Below are 21,131 nucleotides of genomic sequence, written 5' to 3' on the forward strand. Positions count from 1 at the left end.
CCCTAGCTCTGTGTCTCTATTTCTGCTTTGTATGGAAAGATTCTTTCTAACTTCAATATTCAGATTCTATGAAAACGTCTTCCCTTTTGACTTTGCTAGCAGGTCTGGAATCCCTTTGTTCTTTCTCTGTCAAAATGCAGTTGTTACTCATGCAGGGTGTTATCTTTTGCTGTGATTTCAGTTGTGATGTCAGTTGCCTGTAGCCACAGGTTTTGTGGACATATGCACCGTGAGTAGTGATGTCCTGGAGGACATCATAATAGAGGGCCTCTGGGTCCTGGCTCTTGGAGCTCAGCTGAAAGTGATGCTGGCTGTCTGCTTCTGAGTGACAGCTGAACGATCAGCTGGGGTAGAAAGCCTTGAATGGACAAGGGCAGCTCTGGTTGTGATTTTCAGAGTTTCTGGTTGATCTGTCCCTTGTCTTGAAAATCACAGTGTTGTCTGTATTGTCTGAACCGTCCTCATGAAGCAGCACAAAGCTCTGCAATGACGTTTGTGTGAACAGAAGTTGGGCAGGATGATGGCCTTTTTGGAGTGCTGGCAGTTACAGAGGACATCTAGTGTCCCCCTTTCACTCACGCAGGTTATGTATGAGCTTCTTGGAGGGGCCAGTTCTCTCCAAGATGTCTCATACATCTGATAGATTAATTGTTTTGATCAAGTACAGGATACACGGGTAAAATCTGCTGGGGTTGCTGGTTGTTGTCAGTTATGAAAAGGAGACCATGGTGCCCACTTTTTGTTGACCCATCCCAAAGCAGCCTTGATGTTCAGATTAGATGCCCAACTGCCTAGCAAATCAGCAAATCTTCTGTTTTTTAAAAATTGAAGTATAGTTGCTTTACAGTGTTGTCCCAGCATAAATCAATGAACCTTCTGAGAGTGCACTGTGCTGGTGCCTTCTGCCCATGGTGGAAGGTGGGTTAAGGTATAACGACAGCGATCAGGGCCGATGGACTCTACGGTTCTGGCCTGAGCTTGGGAAAAGTGTGTCTTCCGTGTTCTCAGGAGCCTCATCAGCCTATCTGCTCTTTGGACTCTCCATATACCTACCAATGGGGTAATGGTAAAATAGGACTCACAGGGCTTCTTCCTTTTTTAAAAGATACTTTAGTTTTCATTTTTAATTAATTTTTATTGGAGTGTAATTGCTTTACAATGGTGTGTTAGTTTCTACTGTACAGCAAAATGAATCAGCTATATATATATATATATATATATGTATATATATATATATATCCCCTCCCTTGTGGACTTCTGTAATAATGCAGGGAATTCTGCTTAATGAACTGTGGTAACCTGAATGGGAACAAACAGTGTTTTCTATCATCTTACCAACCTTCAGAGGTTTCACCAATAAACAGTCCCTTACTGGAGCATTCGTTGCCTTTTATAAAGTCAGATTCAAACTTGCCTGTCCAACGTCTCTGTGTCATTTTGCTGACTGACCTCTGTGTTTGTCAGCTCAGGATGTCACGTAGAATACCACAGACTGGGTGGCTTAAACAATAGAAATTAATTTTGTCACAGTTCTGGAGGCTGGAAGTCCAGCAGGGTTGGTTTCTTCTGAGGTCTTTCTTCCTGACTTGCAGGTGTCACCTTCTCACGCATTCTCACAAGGCCTTTCGTCTGTGCAAACACACTCCTGGTGCCTATTCTAAGGACACCAGTCATATTGGACTCAGGTCTCACACTTATGACCTCATTTACTTCAGTTACCTCTTTAAAAGAGACCCAATCTCCAAATACAATCACACTGGGATTAGGGCTTCAATATATGAATGGGGAGGGACACACAATTCCGTCCATAACAACCATAAGCACTCTGGGACTTTTTATATTTCCTTTTTTTTTTTCTCTTGCTAATCCAAAGTGATACTATCCTTTTCCTCATTTCCCATCTATTGAACTTTTACTTGCCCAATTTATTTTTAGAGATAAAACATTTTTAATTTTTATTCTTTATTTATTTTATTTTTTGACTATACCACATAGCATGCGAGATCTTAGTTCCCTGACCAGAGATCGAACCCACACCCGCTGCCATGACGCACTGAGTCTTAACCACTGGGCCACCAGGGAAGTCCCTTATTGACTCAGTTTAAAGCTCCTCTACCAGCTGGGGAGACAGATCTTAGTGTGAACCCTAGCCCACCATCTCTAACTAAAAGATTTTGAACAGTATATCTATGTCTTGCTTTATAAAATAGAAAGAACATAATCTTCTTTACAGGGCTGTTCTGATGGTTAAAAGTGATAATGCTAGTAAAGTTACTCAACTCAGCAGGAGCATTCAATAGGCCTCTAAGAGAACTAGTCTTAGTAATTTTATACAACTTTAATAAAATTCACCATCTGTAATGAAAGATTCTACTTATGTCAGAATACTGGCATTAAGGAGGCATCTTTACATGTATGTGTCTGATGGTAGATTGTGAAATTCCCTCAGATTGAAGAACTGTGTCTGACTCATCTTTCTCTCTCTATACCTTGCTGCTGCTGCTAAGTCGCTTCAGTCATGTCCGACTCTGTGCGACCCCACAGACGGCAGCCCACCAGGCCCCGCCGTCCCTGGGATTGTCCAGGCAAGAACACTGGAGTGGGTTGCCATTTCCTCCTCCAATGCATGAAAGTGAAAATTGAAAGTGAAGTCGCTCAGTCGTGTCCGACCCTTCGCAACCCCATGGACTGCAGCCTACCAGGCTCCTCCATCCATGGGATTTTCCAGGCAAGAGTACTGGAGTGGGGTGCCATTGCCCTCTCCGCTCTAGGCCATGCATATCATAGTATTAATACTATGATAGAAATTTCATAACAACAGCTCCGAAGAGTTTGCAGTTGGTAAGTCAGTTCTGAACACTACAGTAGAAGTTGAGCACTGAAAACCTTGCTTTCCCTTTGAGTGTCTATTCAGCTCAATTTGCTTGCAAAGTCACAAGGAACAGGAATCTGTTGAAGAATGTCTTTCGCATTCTCTCCTTTTGATAGGGAGAAGGTAGGTCTGTTCAGGGCAGCTCCAGCATCTGAGAACAGAAGCCACTGGTAGTTATGGCCAGCCTGACACACACACGGGCAGCTTAAGTTAATATGACCTCTGCAAAAACTGAGAAACAAGGTGCCTTTGCAGGAGAAGTTTCCTCTACTCAGCCTCTGGTTGCTTATTTTGTCATCCATGCTAGGAAAAAGAAAGAGAGAGAGGTGTTTTGAGATTGATTTTTCTAGGCTTGCTCACTGAAACCAACTCTGTGAGAGAGTAGAAGTTCTCGGGGAGATTGAGGGGTGTGGGTTAGATATCTGATCACTTGGAAGGCAGAGTTTCAACCAGCTTCCACCTCAACACACCAAAGTGTCCTTTTGTGCAGAGTGGAAGTGTCGGTGATCAGTTATGTGAGTCAAGGGTGGAAGTCCATGTCCCCCATAGGGACTGTGTTCTGTGGGTTGGAGGGGTTCAATAGCCCACTCTGCAGTTTCCCTGGGGCTTGGAGCTCACAGGTCTGAGCTAGTAGGGACTACACACAGACTCCCTGATCTAAGAGGGAACCTCAGACTCTGTGCTGGTGGGAACACTTTTCTAGGAGTGACAATGATACAGGAAATAGGGGATAACTGTGATGAAGAGAAACTGACAAGAGTCTAGTCTCAAAGATAATGACAAATGCTGTCCTTATTGATTGGAGGTAAGGAACAGGGAAGGAAAGGAATGCAGAGAAGGCCACCAGAGGAAGTGAGAGAACGTTGAAATCTATGACAGAAATAGGACATGAGGAAGGGAACTAATTCTGCAGAAGAGACTTTTGATTCTAGATGTCTTAAGTTGGTGGTGCTAAGTAGTAAAGAGGGCTTCCCTGGTGGCTCAGACGGTAAACAATCTGCCCACAGTGAGGGAGACCTGGGTTCGATCCCTGGGTTGGGAAGATCCCCTGGAGGAGGGTATGGCAACCCACTCTAGTATTCTTGCCTAGAGAATCTCCATGGACAGAAGAGCCTGGTGGGCTACAGTCCATGGGGTCACAGAGTCAGACATGACTGAGTGAGTAAGCACAGCACAGCACAGTATAGTGGTAAAGAACCCTCCTGCCAATGCAGGAGACTTAAGAGATGTGGGTTCTATCCCTGGGTTGGGAAGATCTCCTGGAGTGGGGCAACCCACTCCAGTATTCATGCCTGGAGAATACCATGGACAGAAGAGTCTGGTGGGCTACAGTCCATAGAGTAGCACAGAGTTGGACATGACTGAGAAGGAAATGGCAACCCACTACAGTGTTCTTGCCTGGAGAATCCCAGGGACGGTGGGCTGCCGTCTATGGGGTCACACAGAGTTGGACACAACTGAAGCGACTTAGCAGCAGCAGCAGCAGAAGTGACTTAACATGCCTTAGGTTGAGATAACGGAAATGCCTGAACAAAATTTCTGGTGGTGGAACAGTCCTGTAAACATGGAGCTCAGCAGAGAAGTTAAGGGATATAGATTTTTTAAATTCTTTGCATAGAAGCTGTAGTTAAAGCTCTGATAGTGATGGGATTCTTGAGAGCAGAAAGGCTAGAGGGAAGAAGCAGCCCCTAAGAAACAACCTGTCAAAAGGACAAAGAAATCCACAAAAGAGACAGAAAACTCGAGGCTGGGGTAAGACTAAGCCCTGGGAGACTTTAAGGGAGCTGGGGAGAGATTTGCTAGAAAGATGAGGTCACAAACTAAGTCAGTCACTGCAGAGAAGGAAATAAAGGGGAGTACTTTCAGCCTATTGTGGGCTTTCCTGGTATCTCAGTTGGTAAAGAATCTGCCTGCAATGCAGGAGACTCTGGTTTGATTCCAGGGTTGGGAAGATCCCCTGGAGAAGGGATAGGCTACCCACTCCAGTATTCTTGGGCTTCCCTGGTGGTTCTGATGGCAAAGAATCCGCCTGCAAAGCAGGAGACCTGGGTTCAGTCCCTGGGTTGGGAAGATCCCTTGGAGGAGGGCATGGCAGTCCACTCCAGTATTCTTGCCTGGAGAATCCCCATGGACAGAGGAGTCTGGCAGGCACGTCCATGGGGTTGCATGGGGTCGCAAAGAGTCAGACATGACTGAGAGACTAACACAGCACAGCACATCAGCCTACTGTGGTTAGATATGAGGTGGTTATGAGTAAGCTTTAAATTGAATGAATAAGAAATTAAGTTGAGAGGAGACTTTTCATAGGTTGAGTCTTACACTCCAGAAATTCATGTGTTGAAGGCCTAGCCCCTATATCTCAGAATGTGACTGTATTTAGAGATAGGACCTTTACAGAGGCAATTAAGTTAAAATGAGATTAGTAGGGTGGGCTGCAATCCCAATGTGACTGGTGTCATTAGCGGACACTTGGACACAGACACAAACAGAGAGAAGACCAGATGAAGACACCTGAGGACCATGGCCATCTGCAAACTGAGGAGAGGAGCCGCAGAAGAAATCAACCTTGCCAACACTTTGATCTTGGACTTGCAGCCTCCAGAATTGTGAGAAAGTACTTTCCTATTTAAGCCACCCGATCTGTGGTACTTTGTTATGGCAGTTGTAGTAAATGAGTACAAGACCAAATATAATTTACCCATCACTGTCTTTTCTGGATCCAAAGAAAATCAGAATATCAGCAGCATGGAAGTTGACCACAGTGAATGCAGGCACAGTCCCTCTCGGGGCCAGCAATTAATGTGGGGACCTATAAGATCTCAAAGGAGTAGTTTTCAGTTTGTCTGAATATTAGAATCACCTGGAGAATAAAGTGAATTAAAAAAACTTAATTCCCAGACATCATGTTAGACTCTTAAAGAATTTGGATGGGGGATCCAGGCATCCATTCCTTTTAAAGCTCCTTAGAGACTCCAATGTGCAGTCAAGATGGCACCAATGATCTTGTGAGATATGCATCCACCACAGGTCAGGGAAACAGACAGCGTCTTGAACTCCCTCAGGCAGAGGAGGCCCAGCCATGCTGGGAAGTCCACAGGGCCCGGGAACTCTGTGAGACACAGAAGACTCTTGGGTTGGCCTGAGGACTGTATTTGGAAGACCCAAGGTGTGAGTAACACTTTTAGGTGATGCAGGACACACTCCTTCTTTGTTCCCCAGAATGTAGTGAACCGTTTTTTTTTTTTTTTTTCAAAGAAATGTTTATTTATTTGGTTGCACCAGGTCTTAGTTGCAGCATCCGAGATCTATTTTTTTCGGGACTTGGGATTGCTGATTTTTGTTGTGGTATGCAAGACTTTTAGTTGCAGCCTGATGTGGGATCTAGTTCCCTGACCAGAGATCGAACCAAGGCCCCCTACCTTGGGAGCTCAGAGTCTTGGCCACTGGACCACGACTGAAGTCCCAGTGAAGCCTTGAGAAGTTATCAGGAGGAAAAGCTGACAGGTGTGGATTGAGCAATAAATATATTATTTAATCTTTCCTCCAGCCTCTAGGAGAATCAATAATTGGTGGGAAAGAAGGAGAACCAATGCTTAGTTAGGTCAGTTTGCATCTTCACATTCATGTTCAACTCATTTAACAAAATAGGAATTGACATGCCTATGTTACAGAAGAGGAAGTTGAAAGGCTCAGCAGATAATTTTCCTAAAACACACATAACTGGTAGAGTTGGATTTTGACTGCAAGTCTATCTGACTGAAAAATTTTATGATATTGCCATCATATTATGCTTCCTCCCCAGTTAGGAGGAGTGGGCTAGGATGGGAAGTGTGGTATAGACTTGCATTGTGTTCTTAAGCAGGAATTACATTTCCCAGAATTGCCCTCCCCGTGGGGACCATATGAGATATTTTGCAAGGTTTGCAAGGTGGAAAGAAAACAGTAGCTCTATTTTTTTTTTCTTTAAAAAGTTTTTAAAATAAATAAAATTTTAAAATTAACTTTATTGGAGTATAGCTACTTTGCAATTTCATGTTAGTGGTAGCTGTATTCTTTGTTCACTTGGCAGGACATAGCAGCATATGAGGCTCTACTGTGGTTCTCTCTTTAGTAGCTCACTTTGCTGGTGTGGGGTAGCTGCCTGCAGCACAGCTCCTACCAGATCTTCTCCTTCTGTCCTCTGACTCCTGGGCCTAGTTCATGTTTAGCTTAGCAATGAAGGGTACGGACTTCTCCTGAAGGGTCCCCTCATCATCAAAGTGAGTGGCTTGCGATTCTGAGAGACTAATGCACGTCCCAGCTCATCCTCATAGGTTTCACTCACTGTGCAGGTTCAAGATTGTCCTTACTCCTCCTAAAATGCCTGCTCTGTGGACTTCAGGCTGCCACACCAGACACAGAAGGCTGTTTAACCAAACCATAGTTTCACCAGATCCCCAAATTTGTGTAATCCCAAGTCCCTACAATAAAATTCTTTTTTAAAATTAAACTTTTCATTGTGAAAATTTTAAAACATACAGGATATACAGTTAACACTTATATTTTCATCACTTTGATTTAATTAATTAAAATTTTTTATTCTGTGTAGTGTCTAGTGGTTCTGTTTCTTTACTGAGGCCAAATGATGCAGGAACCATGCTGCCTAAAGCTTTTTGAGAGCTCAAAGTAGAATCACTATACTTAGAAATCTTGTCCTGGGATACCCCTTGCCTGGGCAACCTGTCAGAGGTACTGCCACACGCTCTCAAATCAGACAGTAGCTATGGGCCACAAGGGTAGAAATTATATGTCGGATCAGTGGCCTGTGGCTCATGGCCCAGGAACAGCCAACCAGTGGCAAAGAGTGTCTCTGCCTCACTGCACTGGGTCCTTCGGGCCTTTGTCAGCCCCACAGCTATATTCCCTGATGCTGTGGGTCAGAGAGAGGTTGAAGGACAGTCCTTCTCCAAAATGGGCTGAGATCTTCCCCAGGGTGACATCGTCATGATAAAACTGATACAAGATTGTGGGAGAACCTCTTCCCTTAGGCCTGGCAGTGAAGCTCCAGTGTGTCTCCTGTGTTATCCTGAATCCCAGGAGCTCTGATGGTTATGGCAGAGTGAGACTCTGGAGACGACAGAGACAAAGGAGAGAAAAGAGAAAAGGCCTCGCTGTTTCCACAAATACCTGCTCCAATCTCTCTGTCTACTTGAGGGGGTTAGAGTAGGTAAACAGTTCATTCTTTTTTTTTTTTTTTTCCCTTCAATATTTATTTGTCTTGGCTGTACCCAGTCTTAGTTGCAGCATGTGGGCATGTGGGATCTAGTTCTCTGACCAGAGATCGAACCATGGCCCCCTGCTTTGGGAATGAGGAGTCTTAGCCACTGGACCACCAGGGAAGTCATAACAATTCATTCTTAATATTCAACAACCCCAGAGTCCTGATCTTACATTCAGAGGAATCACCCCTAGAGCTCTTATCGGACAGCATTCTTCTGTGCAACCATTCTAATGTCGCATTTCTTTGAATTCCACATGGTGATCTTCCTAGCGCCCTTCAATACTTTATCACCATCACCACAAGTAACATCAGTAGCACCTAGGAGCTAGCTAGATATCTCATAGGCTCTGCCATGTAAACTAGCTACATGTGTCTCTGGTTCCTCCTTGAAATGTTCTCATGACCCCTCTAGTTACAATAACTTTAGTTTGGAAAGCATCGGTTGACATGAATGGAAATGTACTTCTCATACTGACATTTACCCACCCCTTAAAAACATGGTCATGACCATTCCCAGCTGCACAGAATCACTGTCTCTCACAACAATTCACTCCCTGGAAATACAGAGTGCTCCTTCTCAGACCATCTCTCTGCCTGCTGGGCACCAGGAGAATTCAGTGTTCTCTTACACTGAGAAGATATGAACAAGCATCTCTCAAGCTCTTACACCTGCTCTGGGTAGAGGATGGAATGGGACTCAGTGATCACTCTAGACTTGGGGCTCAGTAGGTGAACACAAGGTATCACAGATTGATTTTCCGGGGAAGCAGACCCAGATATGGAAATTAACATATAGGAAATTTATAAGGAAGTGATAAGGGAGAAGCTGAAGCTGGCTCCCCTTTTTAAAAAATCGGGGATATAGTTGCTTTACAATATTGTGTTAGTTTCTGCTGTACAACGAAGTGAATCAGCTATTTATATACACTTATCTCCTCCCTCTCCACCTCCCATTCCACTGATTTAGGTTATCACCTGAGCTCTCTGTGCTAAACCACAGCTTTCCACTAGCTATCTATTTTTTAAAAATATATATTTTTAATTGAAGGATAATTGCTTTACAACGTTGTGTTGGTTTCTGCCGTATAACAACACAAATAAGTCATAACTATATGACTTTTGAACTGGTAAAAGTCCCTTTTGAACCTCCCCACATCCCACCCCTCTGAGTCATCAGAGTGCCAGGCTGGGCTCCCTGTGTTATATAGCAGCTTCCCACTAGCTATCTATTTTCCACATGGTAGTGTATATATGTCAATCCCAATCTCTCAGTTCATCTCACCCCTTCCTTTTAAAGCAACCTCCATAGAGGTCTCTGCCAACTCCCTTAAATAGCTTGGACTAGTACATCATGAGAAACACTGGGCTGGAAGAAGCACAAGCTGGAATCAAGATTGCTGGGAGAAATATCAATAACCTCAGATATGCAGATGACACACCACCTTTATGGCAGAAAGTGAAGAGGAACTAAAAAGCCTCTTGATGAAAGTGAAAGAGGACAGTGAAAAAGTTGGCTTAAAGTTCAATATTCAGAAACTAAGATCATAGCATCTGGTCCCATCACTTCATGGGAAATAGATGGGGAAACAGTGGAAACAGTGTCAGACTTTATTTTGGGGGGCTCCAAAATCACTGCAGATGGTGATTGCAGCCATGAAATTAAAAGACGCTTACTCCTTGGAAGGAAAGTTATGACCAACCTAGATGGCATATTCAAAAGCAGAGACATTACTTTGCCAACAAAGGTCCGTCTAGTCAAGGCTATGGTTTTTCCAGTGGTCATGTATGGATGTGAGAGTTGGACTGTGAAGAAGGCTGAGCGCTGAAGAATGGATGCTTTTGAACTGTGGTGTTGGAGAAGACTCTTGAGAGTCCCTTGGACTGCAAGGAGATCCAACCAGTCCATTCTGAAGGAGATCAGCCCTGGGATTTCTTTGGAGGGAACGGTGCTGAAGCTGAAACTCCAGTACTCTGGCCACCTCATGCGACGAGTTGACTCATTGGAAAAGACTCTGATGCTGGGAGGGATTGGGGGCAGGAGGAGAAGGGGAGGACAGAGGATGAGATGGCTGGATGGCATCACCAACTCAACGGACATGAGTTTGAGTGAACTCCGGGATTTGGTGATGGACAGGGAGGCCTGGCGTGCTGGGATTCATGGGGTCGCAGAGTCGGACACGACTGAGTGACTGAACTGAGGGTGTTCTCTCAAAGTGGCCTTAAGCTGGAGTGAAGGGGCCTTGCTTCTACACCCCAGTGTTGACTGGCCATTGGATACATTACTATGGCAAAGAAAAGTGATCTTGAATACAGCGACCGAGGCACTTTCCCAAGAGGGCTGATGCTGCAGGCTATCTTCCAGTGGCATTCTCAGCAACTGAGGGAGTGAGTCTTCTATTCCTGACAGAGGATCTAGGTAGCGCATCACAGCATCCGTCACACAAAATCAGAGTCGATTTTAAACATGTGTCTATTACCTCCTTGCTTAGGAACACGTGATCTCCTGATACAAGAATTCATTTCAGGAACTCTGATTTCCCTAGGAGGTCAGAGTGGGCAGTGACAGTGACATTGCTGGGTATGTGTCTGGGGGCTTATTGGGTAGACCTGAGGTGGGAGGGTACTGAAGGACATTGATCTTCATTTGAAGGACTTTCCCAAAGATCATAAAACCCTCTTTCTTCTCACATTTCCACACTTATCTCAAGCCCAAGTGTCTCATGATCTCACTTTCCCTCTGCTCCAGTCTACACTCTCTCTTCTGTAATGTTCCAGTTTTGTGAGTGATAGCTCTCAGTTGTTTTCCAGCTTAGTGCTGAAAGGGCTCACTCCTTGTTACCCCCACAGCCTTTGTGGCCAGCTGATGGGTACCCCAACCTCATAATTACAGTAAACACGTGGTGCTTTGATTGGAAGGAGCAAGGATACAGGGATACAGAGGAATTATAAACTTTGAGATTATTGGAATATCATGATAACTTTCCCAGCTTTATGCACCAATGGGAAACAGAGGACACCAAGATGGCTGACAGGAGCTATCTGCTTTCTGTTTTTAAAATTTTATTTATTTATTTTTGGCTGTGCTGGCTTTGGTTGCTGCACATGATTTTCTCTAGTTGTCGTGAGTAGGGGCTACTCGTCATTGCCATGCATGGGCTTCTAGGGGATATATACATATCCTCTCCCTTTTGAGCCTCCCTCCCACCCATCCCTCCCACCCTTCTGGGTCATCACAGAGTGCCAGGTTGGCACTTTCATCAAGAGGCTCTTTAGTTCCTCTTTGCTTTCTGCCATAAGGGCGGTATCATCTGCATATCTGGTTATTGATATTTCTCCTGGCAATCTTGATTATAGCTTGTACTTCATCCAGCCCAGCATTTCTCATGATGTAATCTGCATATAAGCTAAATAAGCAGAGTGACAATATACAGCCTTGACATATTCCTTTCCCAATTTGGAACCAGTCCATTGCTCCATGTCCGGTTCTAACTGTTGCTTCTTGACCTGCATACAGATTTCTCAGGAGGCAAATCAGGTGGTCTAGTATCCCCATCTCTTAAAGAATTTTCCACAGTTTGTTGTGATCCACACAGTCAAAGGCTTTGGTGTAGTCAATGAAGTAGATGTTTTTCTGGAATTCTCTTGTTTTTTCTATGATTCAGGGGATGTTGGCAATTTGATCTCTGGTTATTCTGGCTTTTCTAAACCTAGCTTGAACATCTGAAAGTTCTCAGTTCATGTACTGCTGAAGCCTTGCTTAGAGAATTTTGAGCATTACTTTGCTAGTGTGTGAGATGAGTGCAATTGTGCAGTAGTTTGAGCATTCTTTGGCATTGCCTTTATTTGGGATTGGAATGAAAACTGACCTTTTCCAGTCCTGCGGCCACTGCTGAGTTTCCAAATTTGCTGGGATATTGGATGCAGCACTTTAACAGCATCTTTTAGGACTTGAAGTAGCTCAACTGGAATTTCATCACTCCCACTAGCTTTGCTCGTAGTGATGCTTCCTAAGGCTCACTTGACTTAGGACTCCAGGATGTCTGGCTCTAGGTGAGTGATCACACTATTGTGGTTATCTGGGTCATGAAGATCTTTTTTTGTATAGTTCTTCTGTGTATTCTTGCCACCTCTTCATATATATATATACATATATATATGTGTATATATATATACATATATATATGTGTATATATATATATATATATATATATGTGTCAGTCCTCACATATGTGTCTGTGTATTCTTGCCACCTCTTCATATATATATATATATATATATATATATATATGTATATATATATATGTGTCAGTCCTCATCTCCCAGTTTATCTCACCTCCTCCTTTAGAAGCAATCTCCACAGAGGTCTCAGCCAACTCCCCTAGATAACTTGGACTGGGGTGTTCTCTCAAAGTGATCCTGAGGTGGAGTGAAGGGGCCCTGCTTCTATACCCCAGTGGTGATCAGCCACTGGATACATTACTATGGGAAAGGAAAGCGATCTTGAATACAATGGAGCACGGGCTCTAGAGTCCGCAGATGGGCTCTAGGGTGCATGGGCTTCAGTAGTTGCAGCACTCAGGCTCTAGAGCATAGGCTCAAGTTGCTCTGTGGCATGTGGGATCTTCCTGGATCAGGGGCGTCTCCTGCACTGTCAGGCAAATTCTTTACCACTGAGCCGCCAGGGAAGCCCAGGACCTATCTGCTTTCAAGCAGAATCCTATTTCCAAGATTAAAACAGAAAAAGAATAAACAGATATATTAGCCCCCCTCTTCTCAGCTCCAGTCTGGCAGACTGGTCCCTCTGACACTGATTACACGAGTCTGGAATTATTGGTGTTCTTCCTATAGCCTGTGACATTCTCATTCTCTCTCTGACATCACTACACCAGAGTCTTTTTTTCCCTCTATCCCCAGAATGTGAAGCTCCTGGGTCTTGCTTCAGCCTTTTGCCCGAGTTCTGCCATTTTTTCAGAAGCTGGAGTGAAGTTGGGTTTCTTACAGCTAGAAGAATCTGGTGCTTTAACTACTCCATAGACTGTGTGTGTATGTGTGTGGTGCACATGTGCACGCTCAGTTGTATCCAACTCTTTGGGACCCCATGGACTGTAGTCTGTCAGGCTCCTTTGTCCATGGAATTTTCCGGGCAAGAATACTGGAGTGAGTTGCCATTTCTTTCTCCAAGGGATCTTCCTGACCCAGGGATCAAACACACGTCTCTTGTGTCTCCTGCATTGGCAGGCAGTTTCTTTACCACTGAGCCACCCGGGAAGCCGATAGATAACTAGTATCTGAATATATATATATAACTGCACCACTTTGCTGTACACCTGAAACTAACACATCATAAATCTACTATACTTCAATTAAAAAATGGGCAAGCAGTTATTTCTTAGAAGAAGTCTAAAAGGCTAACAAGAGCATGATAATTAGAAAAATGGAAACAAAAGTGCCAGTAAGATCTCTCTTTATGCCCACTTAGTTGGCAAAATTTAAAGGGTTAATTAATTGGCTAATTAATTAACTCATACCAAAGACTGCTTAGTTTCAGGGTGGCTCAGTTAATAAAGCAACTGCCTGCAATGCAGGAGACCCAGTTTCAATCCCTGGGTCATGAAAATACCCTGGAAAAGGGAATGGCAACCCACTCTAGTATTCTTGCCTGGAGAATTCCAAGGACAGAGAAGCCTGGCAGGATACAGTCCATGGGGTTGCAAGGAGTTGGACATGACTGAGCAACTAACACTTTCACTTTTCAAAGGTTGCTTGGGATGTCAGATTAGGGAATGGTCTTGCATTTCTGGGGGCAGTAGCAATTTGGGGGACCACCTGGCATTACTTGTTGCATTAATCTCACTCTCAGATATATATTCAGAGAAATTCTCACACATGTCCTTGGTGGAACATGACAAAGGAAGTTAGTCAGTGTCTGCAGTTAGGGACAAGATGGGGATAATCTAGGTGTCTGTCACTGGGGGATTAGATACGGACACTGTTGTGGAATACTGTGCAGAAGTTAGGAGCAATGAACTAGATGTACACACAGTAACATGCATAAATTAAAAAAAATAGCACCAAGAGAAAAATGGAGAAACAGCATAGGCAAACAAAAAAATTAGGCTCACCACAAATAATGCACGTAAGTGAAGGTAACACATCAAATGCATTAGAATGGTTGGAGACCAAGAAATGAGAAGAGCACCTAAAGATACAGGCCTATGAGTAAAGAAAGCTAGAGAAAATAGGTATGGTCCCACTATGGGAGTGAGCCATGAGCTGAGGAGTGTGATCAACTCAGCATCCGAGGTTACAAAACAAAGAGGAAGGAAAGCAAAAGGAAACAAAAAAATGAAGAAAGTAATAAGAGAAAATGTAGAGTGAAAAGGTAAACAGTTAATAAAATAAATTTTGTATCCAGTACAAAACCAAAACTCAACTATATGTTACATTAACACAACATTATAAATCAACTATACTTGAATAAGATTAAGTTAAAGCAAAAACAAACAAACAAAAACCAAACAAAAAGCCCTATATGTTATATATAAGGGATATATCTAAAGGAAAGTCACTCAGAAAGTTAGAAGTGCAAGATGGGACAAAGACATATCAAGGCAGACAACATTGAAAGAAAGTGGAAAAGGCTAAGATATATGAGAAAGCTCTAAGCCTCATAAATCTTTGGAAGTAAATATCATGTCATCAAAATATCAATACTTGACACATGGACTGCAGGAAATGGAAGGAGAAATAAATTTAATGACAATGACAACAACAAATGACAACTGTAGACCCACAGTAGATCAAGCAGGTTAAAAAGTAAGGGTGCATATGAATCAAATAATATGATTAATAAGGAATTCATAATAAATATACATTGACTCCAGTAACAGGGAATTCACTTTCTTTTAAGTACTCACAGATGATCTACCAAAATTGACCGTATTTTAGGTCACAAAGAAAACCTTAAAAAATTATAAATGCAATCAATTATTTTTAAAAATCACAAAATTAAGGGAAAATCCTTTCACCAGGCAAGTAAAAAATTTCCTATTTTAAAACATTTTTGAGGTCAAGGAGAAAATAAAACTGATATTACAGACTTGATAACAATTATGACCAAAACACTACCTATCAAAACTTAAGAGACATGATTAAAACAGGTCTTTAAACAATTGGAAAAAGTACCAACAAGGAAAAATAAAAATAAATTAACTAGGCATAAATTAACTAAGGACTTAGAAAAATATCACCCAAACCAATGAAGATAAAAGCAGACATTAATGAATAAATCAAACAGAAAACCCAAGCAGAATATATGAATACACTCAAAAGCTTTTCTATTAAAAAACAGATAAACCACTGAATAGGCTAATCAAGAAAGAAGGGACAATGAATTAAACATACATCTTTTGAAAACCTATATTAAATGGATGACTTTCTAGGAAAATATAAATTACCATTTTTTTTTCAAGAAGAGAAGGTTAAATAAACAGAAAAATAATAGTGAAAAAAATTGAGAACATTACTGGAGAGCCACATCTCCAAACATATCAAGCCAGATGGTTTCACTCACTAATATCTTTTAGTCTTCAAGAAGATAGACTTAGTAGTATTTACATTTTTTTTTAGCAATCACAGAGAAAGAAATATTTCAAAATAAGAAACCAACACAGCATTCATCCAAGCTTTTCAAAATGTAAAAAACTACAGACATATCCTCATTATGAATACCTATGCAAAAATCTTACATAAGATAAAATAATCTTACAAAAATCTTACATTTGATAAGATATCAAATGTAATTCAGCAGGATATTAATATACATCACAACCAGGTAAGGCTGTGATAATTATTCATTATAAGGAGAACTGTTGACAAATAAATATATCTTTTCAGTTTTCTTCTTCCCATATCCACTCAGATTCAAAATTTAGTTATTAATTTCTAAAAGAAATCACTCAAATATTTTTTGAGATCTAGGCAACCAACTCTAGTATTCTTGCCTGGAGAATCCCATGGATAGAGGAGCCTGCCAGGCTACAGTCCATGCAGTCGCAGAGAGTCAGACATGACTGAGTGACTAACACTTTCACTTTCAGGCATTACTGAATTTTGGGGGACTCATAGGATGGGTTACATCATGGAGCATGTGGCTTTTTCCTTTTCTTCAGTTTTCACACCCAAATCTTTTTTTTTTTTTAATTTTAAATTTTATTTTATTTTTAAACTTTACAAATTGTATGTTTTGCCAAATATCAAAATGAATCTGCCACAGGTATACATGTGTTCCCCATCCTGAACTCTCCTCCCTCCTCCCTCCCCATACCATCCCTCTGGGTCGTCCCAGTGCACTAGCCCCAAGCATCCAGTATCGTGCATCAAACCTGGACTGGCAACTCGTTTCATACATGATATTATACATGTTTCAATGCCATTCTCCCAAATCTTCCCACCCTCTCCCTCTCCAACAGAGTCCATAAGACTGTTCTATACATCAGTGTCTCTTTTGCTGTCTCGTACACAGGGTTATTGTTACCATCTTTCTAAATTCCATATATATGCGTTAGTATACTGTATTGATGTTTTTCCTTCTGGCTTACTTCACTCTGTATAATAGGCTCCAGTTTCATCCACCTCATTAGAACTGATTCAAATGTATTCTTTTTAATGGCTGAGTAATACTCCATTGTGTATATATACCACAGCTTTCTTATCCATTCATCTGCTGATGGACATCTAGGTTGCTTCCATGTCCTGGCTATTATAAACAGTGCTGCGATGAACATTGGGGTACACGTGTCTCTTTCCCTTCTGGTTTCCTCAGTGTTCACACCCAAGTCTAATCAAGATACTCAGCAGAACAAAAGACCTCACGAATCAAGATTTTCCTGAGGACAGATCAAGATGGCGGAAATAGTCAAACATGAAGCTCACCTTCTCCCACATTACATCAAAAATGTATCTACTTGTGGAATGATTCTCACAGAATATATACTGAATGCTGGCAGAAAACCTCAGACTTTCAAGAGGTCAAGAACATCTCTAAGTAACCCGGTAGGACAATATTCTCCTGAGAGATTAGCTTTTGTGAACACACACACACACACACACACACACACACATGTATAGTTGTTGTGAAAACACACACACAGGAAATTAGTGTTAATGGAATGTTACTATTGCATTTTTAAATTTAATGAATAGTATAAAATAATATGTAGCTTGCAGTAAAATAAACTAAAATATACATATTACATTCATATATATTTATAAAACATTTTAGAATTATCAGAATATTAGAATATTAACAGGAGTTACTTCTGAGTGTTAAAATGTTGGCTGATTTTTCTTTTTTGTATACTATTCTTTTTATAATGTTTTTTTTTTTTTAATTAAAAAATATTTTAAAAAGAAATTAGAGCTACTTTCTTCCCAAGTCACTTGGAAACAAAATCAAATACCCACATTTTCTTTTGTCTGTTTTACATGCACATATTTTGTAGCAGATGTAGGGCCCACTTCAATCAGTTCCTTGCTTGTTTCATCCCAGGAGCTGCTATATCTGCTTAAGGAGACAGTATTGGGATCCCCAGGCAGTTCTGGAAGAGACTGGAAAAGCCAGGACCAGGCCAAGGTGTCAGTATAGAGGGAGACATTCTCTGAGCTTGACTTCTTGGGAGCTGGGTTTTGCCCCAGATGTAGGCACAGTTGATGCTTTGGCTCAGAAGAACAATTTAGAATCCTGCTGAGGGGTCAAGCAAGCCACAGGTAAAGCATTAAGGTCTGTCCAGAGCCACTGGGTCACCCAGGGCTGGGAGGTCAAAAAAGTAGAGATTTTGAGGTCTGCGGGCCTCCAGTCTCCATATCTTCAAAAAGAACTAGGCTTGAATGCTGTAGAGAAAAGGGAATAGGTGGTAAGGAGAGGAAGAGCCAAAAAGGGCTCTGGACAAAAAGGCCCCGGACAAACTCATGGGGTCTTCCTGGAGAGGTGAGGTCCAGGATATGGAGGAGGGCCAACTCAGTTCCAGACCTCTCCTTTCATGGAGACCATCCAAAATCAGCAAGTGGTAGAAGGCCCTGGAGACTTCTTCCCAGATTTTGCTCTTCACCACAGATCTTTATGAATGCTGAGTGTTTGATCTCTTCCCAGCTCTGTAACTGGACCAGGTATTATTCCATTTTCCTGACAGAGACCATAAGCTTCAGAGAAGTTTGATGCTTATAGGGCTGATAAGTGGGGGAGGCAGGACTCAAGCTCTGTATTAGCTGACACCAAATCCTGGATCCTTTCCAGTTTCCAAAGCTGATTCCATTTCCCTGAATGAGCCACAGGCCTTTAGATATTCCTAAAACTGGACATTGGCTCAATAGTTCTAAAAGCTTCTCACCACCTCTGGAAGGATGCCCCGGAAGTTGGGGTGCTCCAGCAGAGACATGATCTGGGGCTGGGCCTGAGGTAACAGTCCCACTGGATTCTGCTCTAGTCACAGGCTCAACAGAATCTTTGGGAAATGCAGTGGACTTTATTTTACTTCTACCATCAATTTGTGGCCTGATTTCCTTGAAGACCCAGAGTCTTTCTGACATGCCTCGCATTCCCCACTCCCTGTCTCATTAGAATCCAGGGAAGGAAAAAGCACTTGCATCTTCCCTACCAAGCACTCCTCTTATTTGGGGATTTGTTTTGATGAGTAGAGGCATTTCAGGGAGAGAGTACAGTAGAGCTGATGGGATTAGATTAGAACACAGAACAATCTAATCCCATCAGCTCTAATCAATCTATATTGCTTAGAACAATATAAGCAGTGTGACCTCGATTAAAATCACTCAAACTGTAATTTTATGGTTTCATAATTATTCTCCTGGCATTATAGCCAAACTCATGGCCATGAAAATGCCAATATCTTGTCTTTCAAAGTGGCAGATACAGGCTACTAACAGAATGTATAGGAGAGTCCTTTATAATTCTTGACTGCCTAATATGAACTAATGGTGTTCTCCTGACCACATGCTAATGTAGAATGACTGAGTGGTTCTGAAGGCAGCAGGAGCAACAGTGACTAGCAAGATGAGCTGGAGGCAGCATAGAGAAGAGCCTTGAAGTAGAGTAAGACGGTTCCCATTCACCAGGCCCCGCCATCACCCACCTTCACACACTGCGCCTGCATCTTCATCGTGCCCACAGTCAAAGGTCTCAACCTGCTCACATTCAGCCAGTGTTTCTTCTGTCCCATTGCACAGGGCTACCTGAATAAATACAGGCTGGTCCTCTTCTGCCACTGGCAGATACAACATGCCTGCAGGTGTGTGCTTTGCTGCTCCACAGCCCAGCTCCCGGCACACCACGGCCACATCCTTCATGTCCCAGCCGTCATCACACACAGTGCCCCAGCGACCTTCCTTTTCCACCTCCACTCGCCCTTCACAATGGTGGGGACCATTCATTAAGCATATTTTAGGTGGAAATTCTGCGAACAGAAGGGGTCAGAGCACACTCAGAAATGTCCTCTTAGGGCAGCTTCCAGTGTTAAGAGAGGTTGTTTGATAGTGGTGGTGGTATGTGGTATGAGGCAGAGGACTTGGTAAATCAGGAATCACCAAGCTTTGCTCTATCCCATGCCATTACCATCTCCTAAAACATCCCACCCCACCTAAGGCCCCCACTCAAAGTCATCTGGGAAAAGGCCTTTCTTTCTGAAAACAAGGGAATACAGGCAGATAGAAACTTATGGCTTGATTTTTATGAGCTCAAAAAGATCTTAGAAAAAGTGGAGTCCAGAATCAGGTCTTTCCTAAAAATGGACATTGAGACTTGGAATAAAGAAAGGCCTAGAATAGGTCAATTGAGTTACTCAGTTTTCTTTTGCTCCACTCTGTTGCTGACTTCACCAGTCACAGGCCATATTCTCTGTAGAGGAAAAGGATGAAGACATCACATGCACTGGTTAATCTCTATTTATTTGTTTTTTTTGTTGTTGTTGTTGTTTTATTTTTTGCTTCTTAAACTGGAGTAATTGTTTTTAATTTATTTATTTAAATTGAAGGATAATTACAATATTGTGTTGGTTTCTGCTATACATCAATATGGATCAACTGTAGGTATACAAATGTCCCCTCCCTCTTAAGTCTGCCTCCTACCTCTCACCCTGTCCCACCCCTCTAGGTTGTCACAGAACCCCAGTTTGTGTTCCCTGAGTCATATAGCAAATTCCCATCAGCTATTTATTTCACATACATTAGTGTATATGTTTCCATGCTACTCTCTCCATTCGTCCCACCTTCTCCTTCTTACCTGCCCCTGCCCCGTGTCTAGTCTGTGTCTAAACTGGAGTAATGTTTAAAGAGACTCTTTTCTCAGGTACATGAACACCAATGTTCACTGCAGCATTATTTACAAAAGCCAAGACATGGAAGCAACCTAAATGTCCATTGACAGATGAATGGATAAAGAAGATGTGGTTACATACATACAATTGAATATCACTCAGCCATAACAAAGGTTGGAATAATGTCATTTGTAGCAACATGGATGGACTTAGAGATTATCATACTAAGAAAGACAGATATCATATAGTGTCACTTATACATGGAATTTCAAAAAAAAAAAAGCTACAAATGAACTTATCTACAAAACAGAAATAGAATCACAGACATAGTAAACAAACTTATGGTTACCAAATGGGAAAGTGGTGGAGGCATGAATTAGGGGGTGGGAATTAACATATTCACACTGCTATACATGAAATAGATAACCAACAAGGGCCTACAGTAAAGCACAGAGAACTCTACTCAATATTTTGTAATAACGTGTAAGGGAAAAGAATCTTAAAAGGAATATAAACAGAATCACTGTGTTGTATGCCTGAAACTAAAATGACCTTGTAAATCAACTGTACTTCAATTAAAAAAAATTTAGGGACTTCCCTTACAGTACAGTGGTTAAGACTCTGTGCTTCCACTGCCGGGGATGTGGGTTCAATCTCTGGTCAGGTAACTAAG

The 21,131-nt window shown here is 42.1% G+C and overlaps 1 protein-coding gene across 1 annotated transcript in view; it reads right to left on the bottom strand.

Annotated features, from left to right (window-relative positions):
- The window catches only part of LOC531264 (CD5 antigen-like), a 48,264-nt gene that overhangs the window by 24,404 nt on the left and 2,729 nt on the right, over nt 1-21,131 (bottom strand). Inside the window, exon 2 of the mRNA XM_059884957.1 lies at nt 19,280-19,600. Coding sequence (XP_059740940.1) covers nt 19,280-19,577 — 298 coding nt within the window. The 5' untranslated portion in view covers nt 19,578-19,600. The remainder of the gene's footprint in view (nt 1-19,279; nt 19,601-21,131) is intronic.

This window comes from Bos taurus, chromosome 3 (genome assembly GCF_002263795.3).
Source record: "Bos taurus isolate L1 Dominette 01449 registration number 42190680 breed Hereford chromosome 3, ARS-UCD2.0, whole genome shotgun sequence".
NCBI lineage: Eukaryota > Metazoa > Chordata > Mammalia > Artiodactyla > Bovidae > Bos > Bos taurus.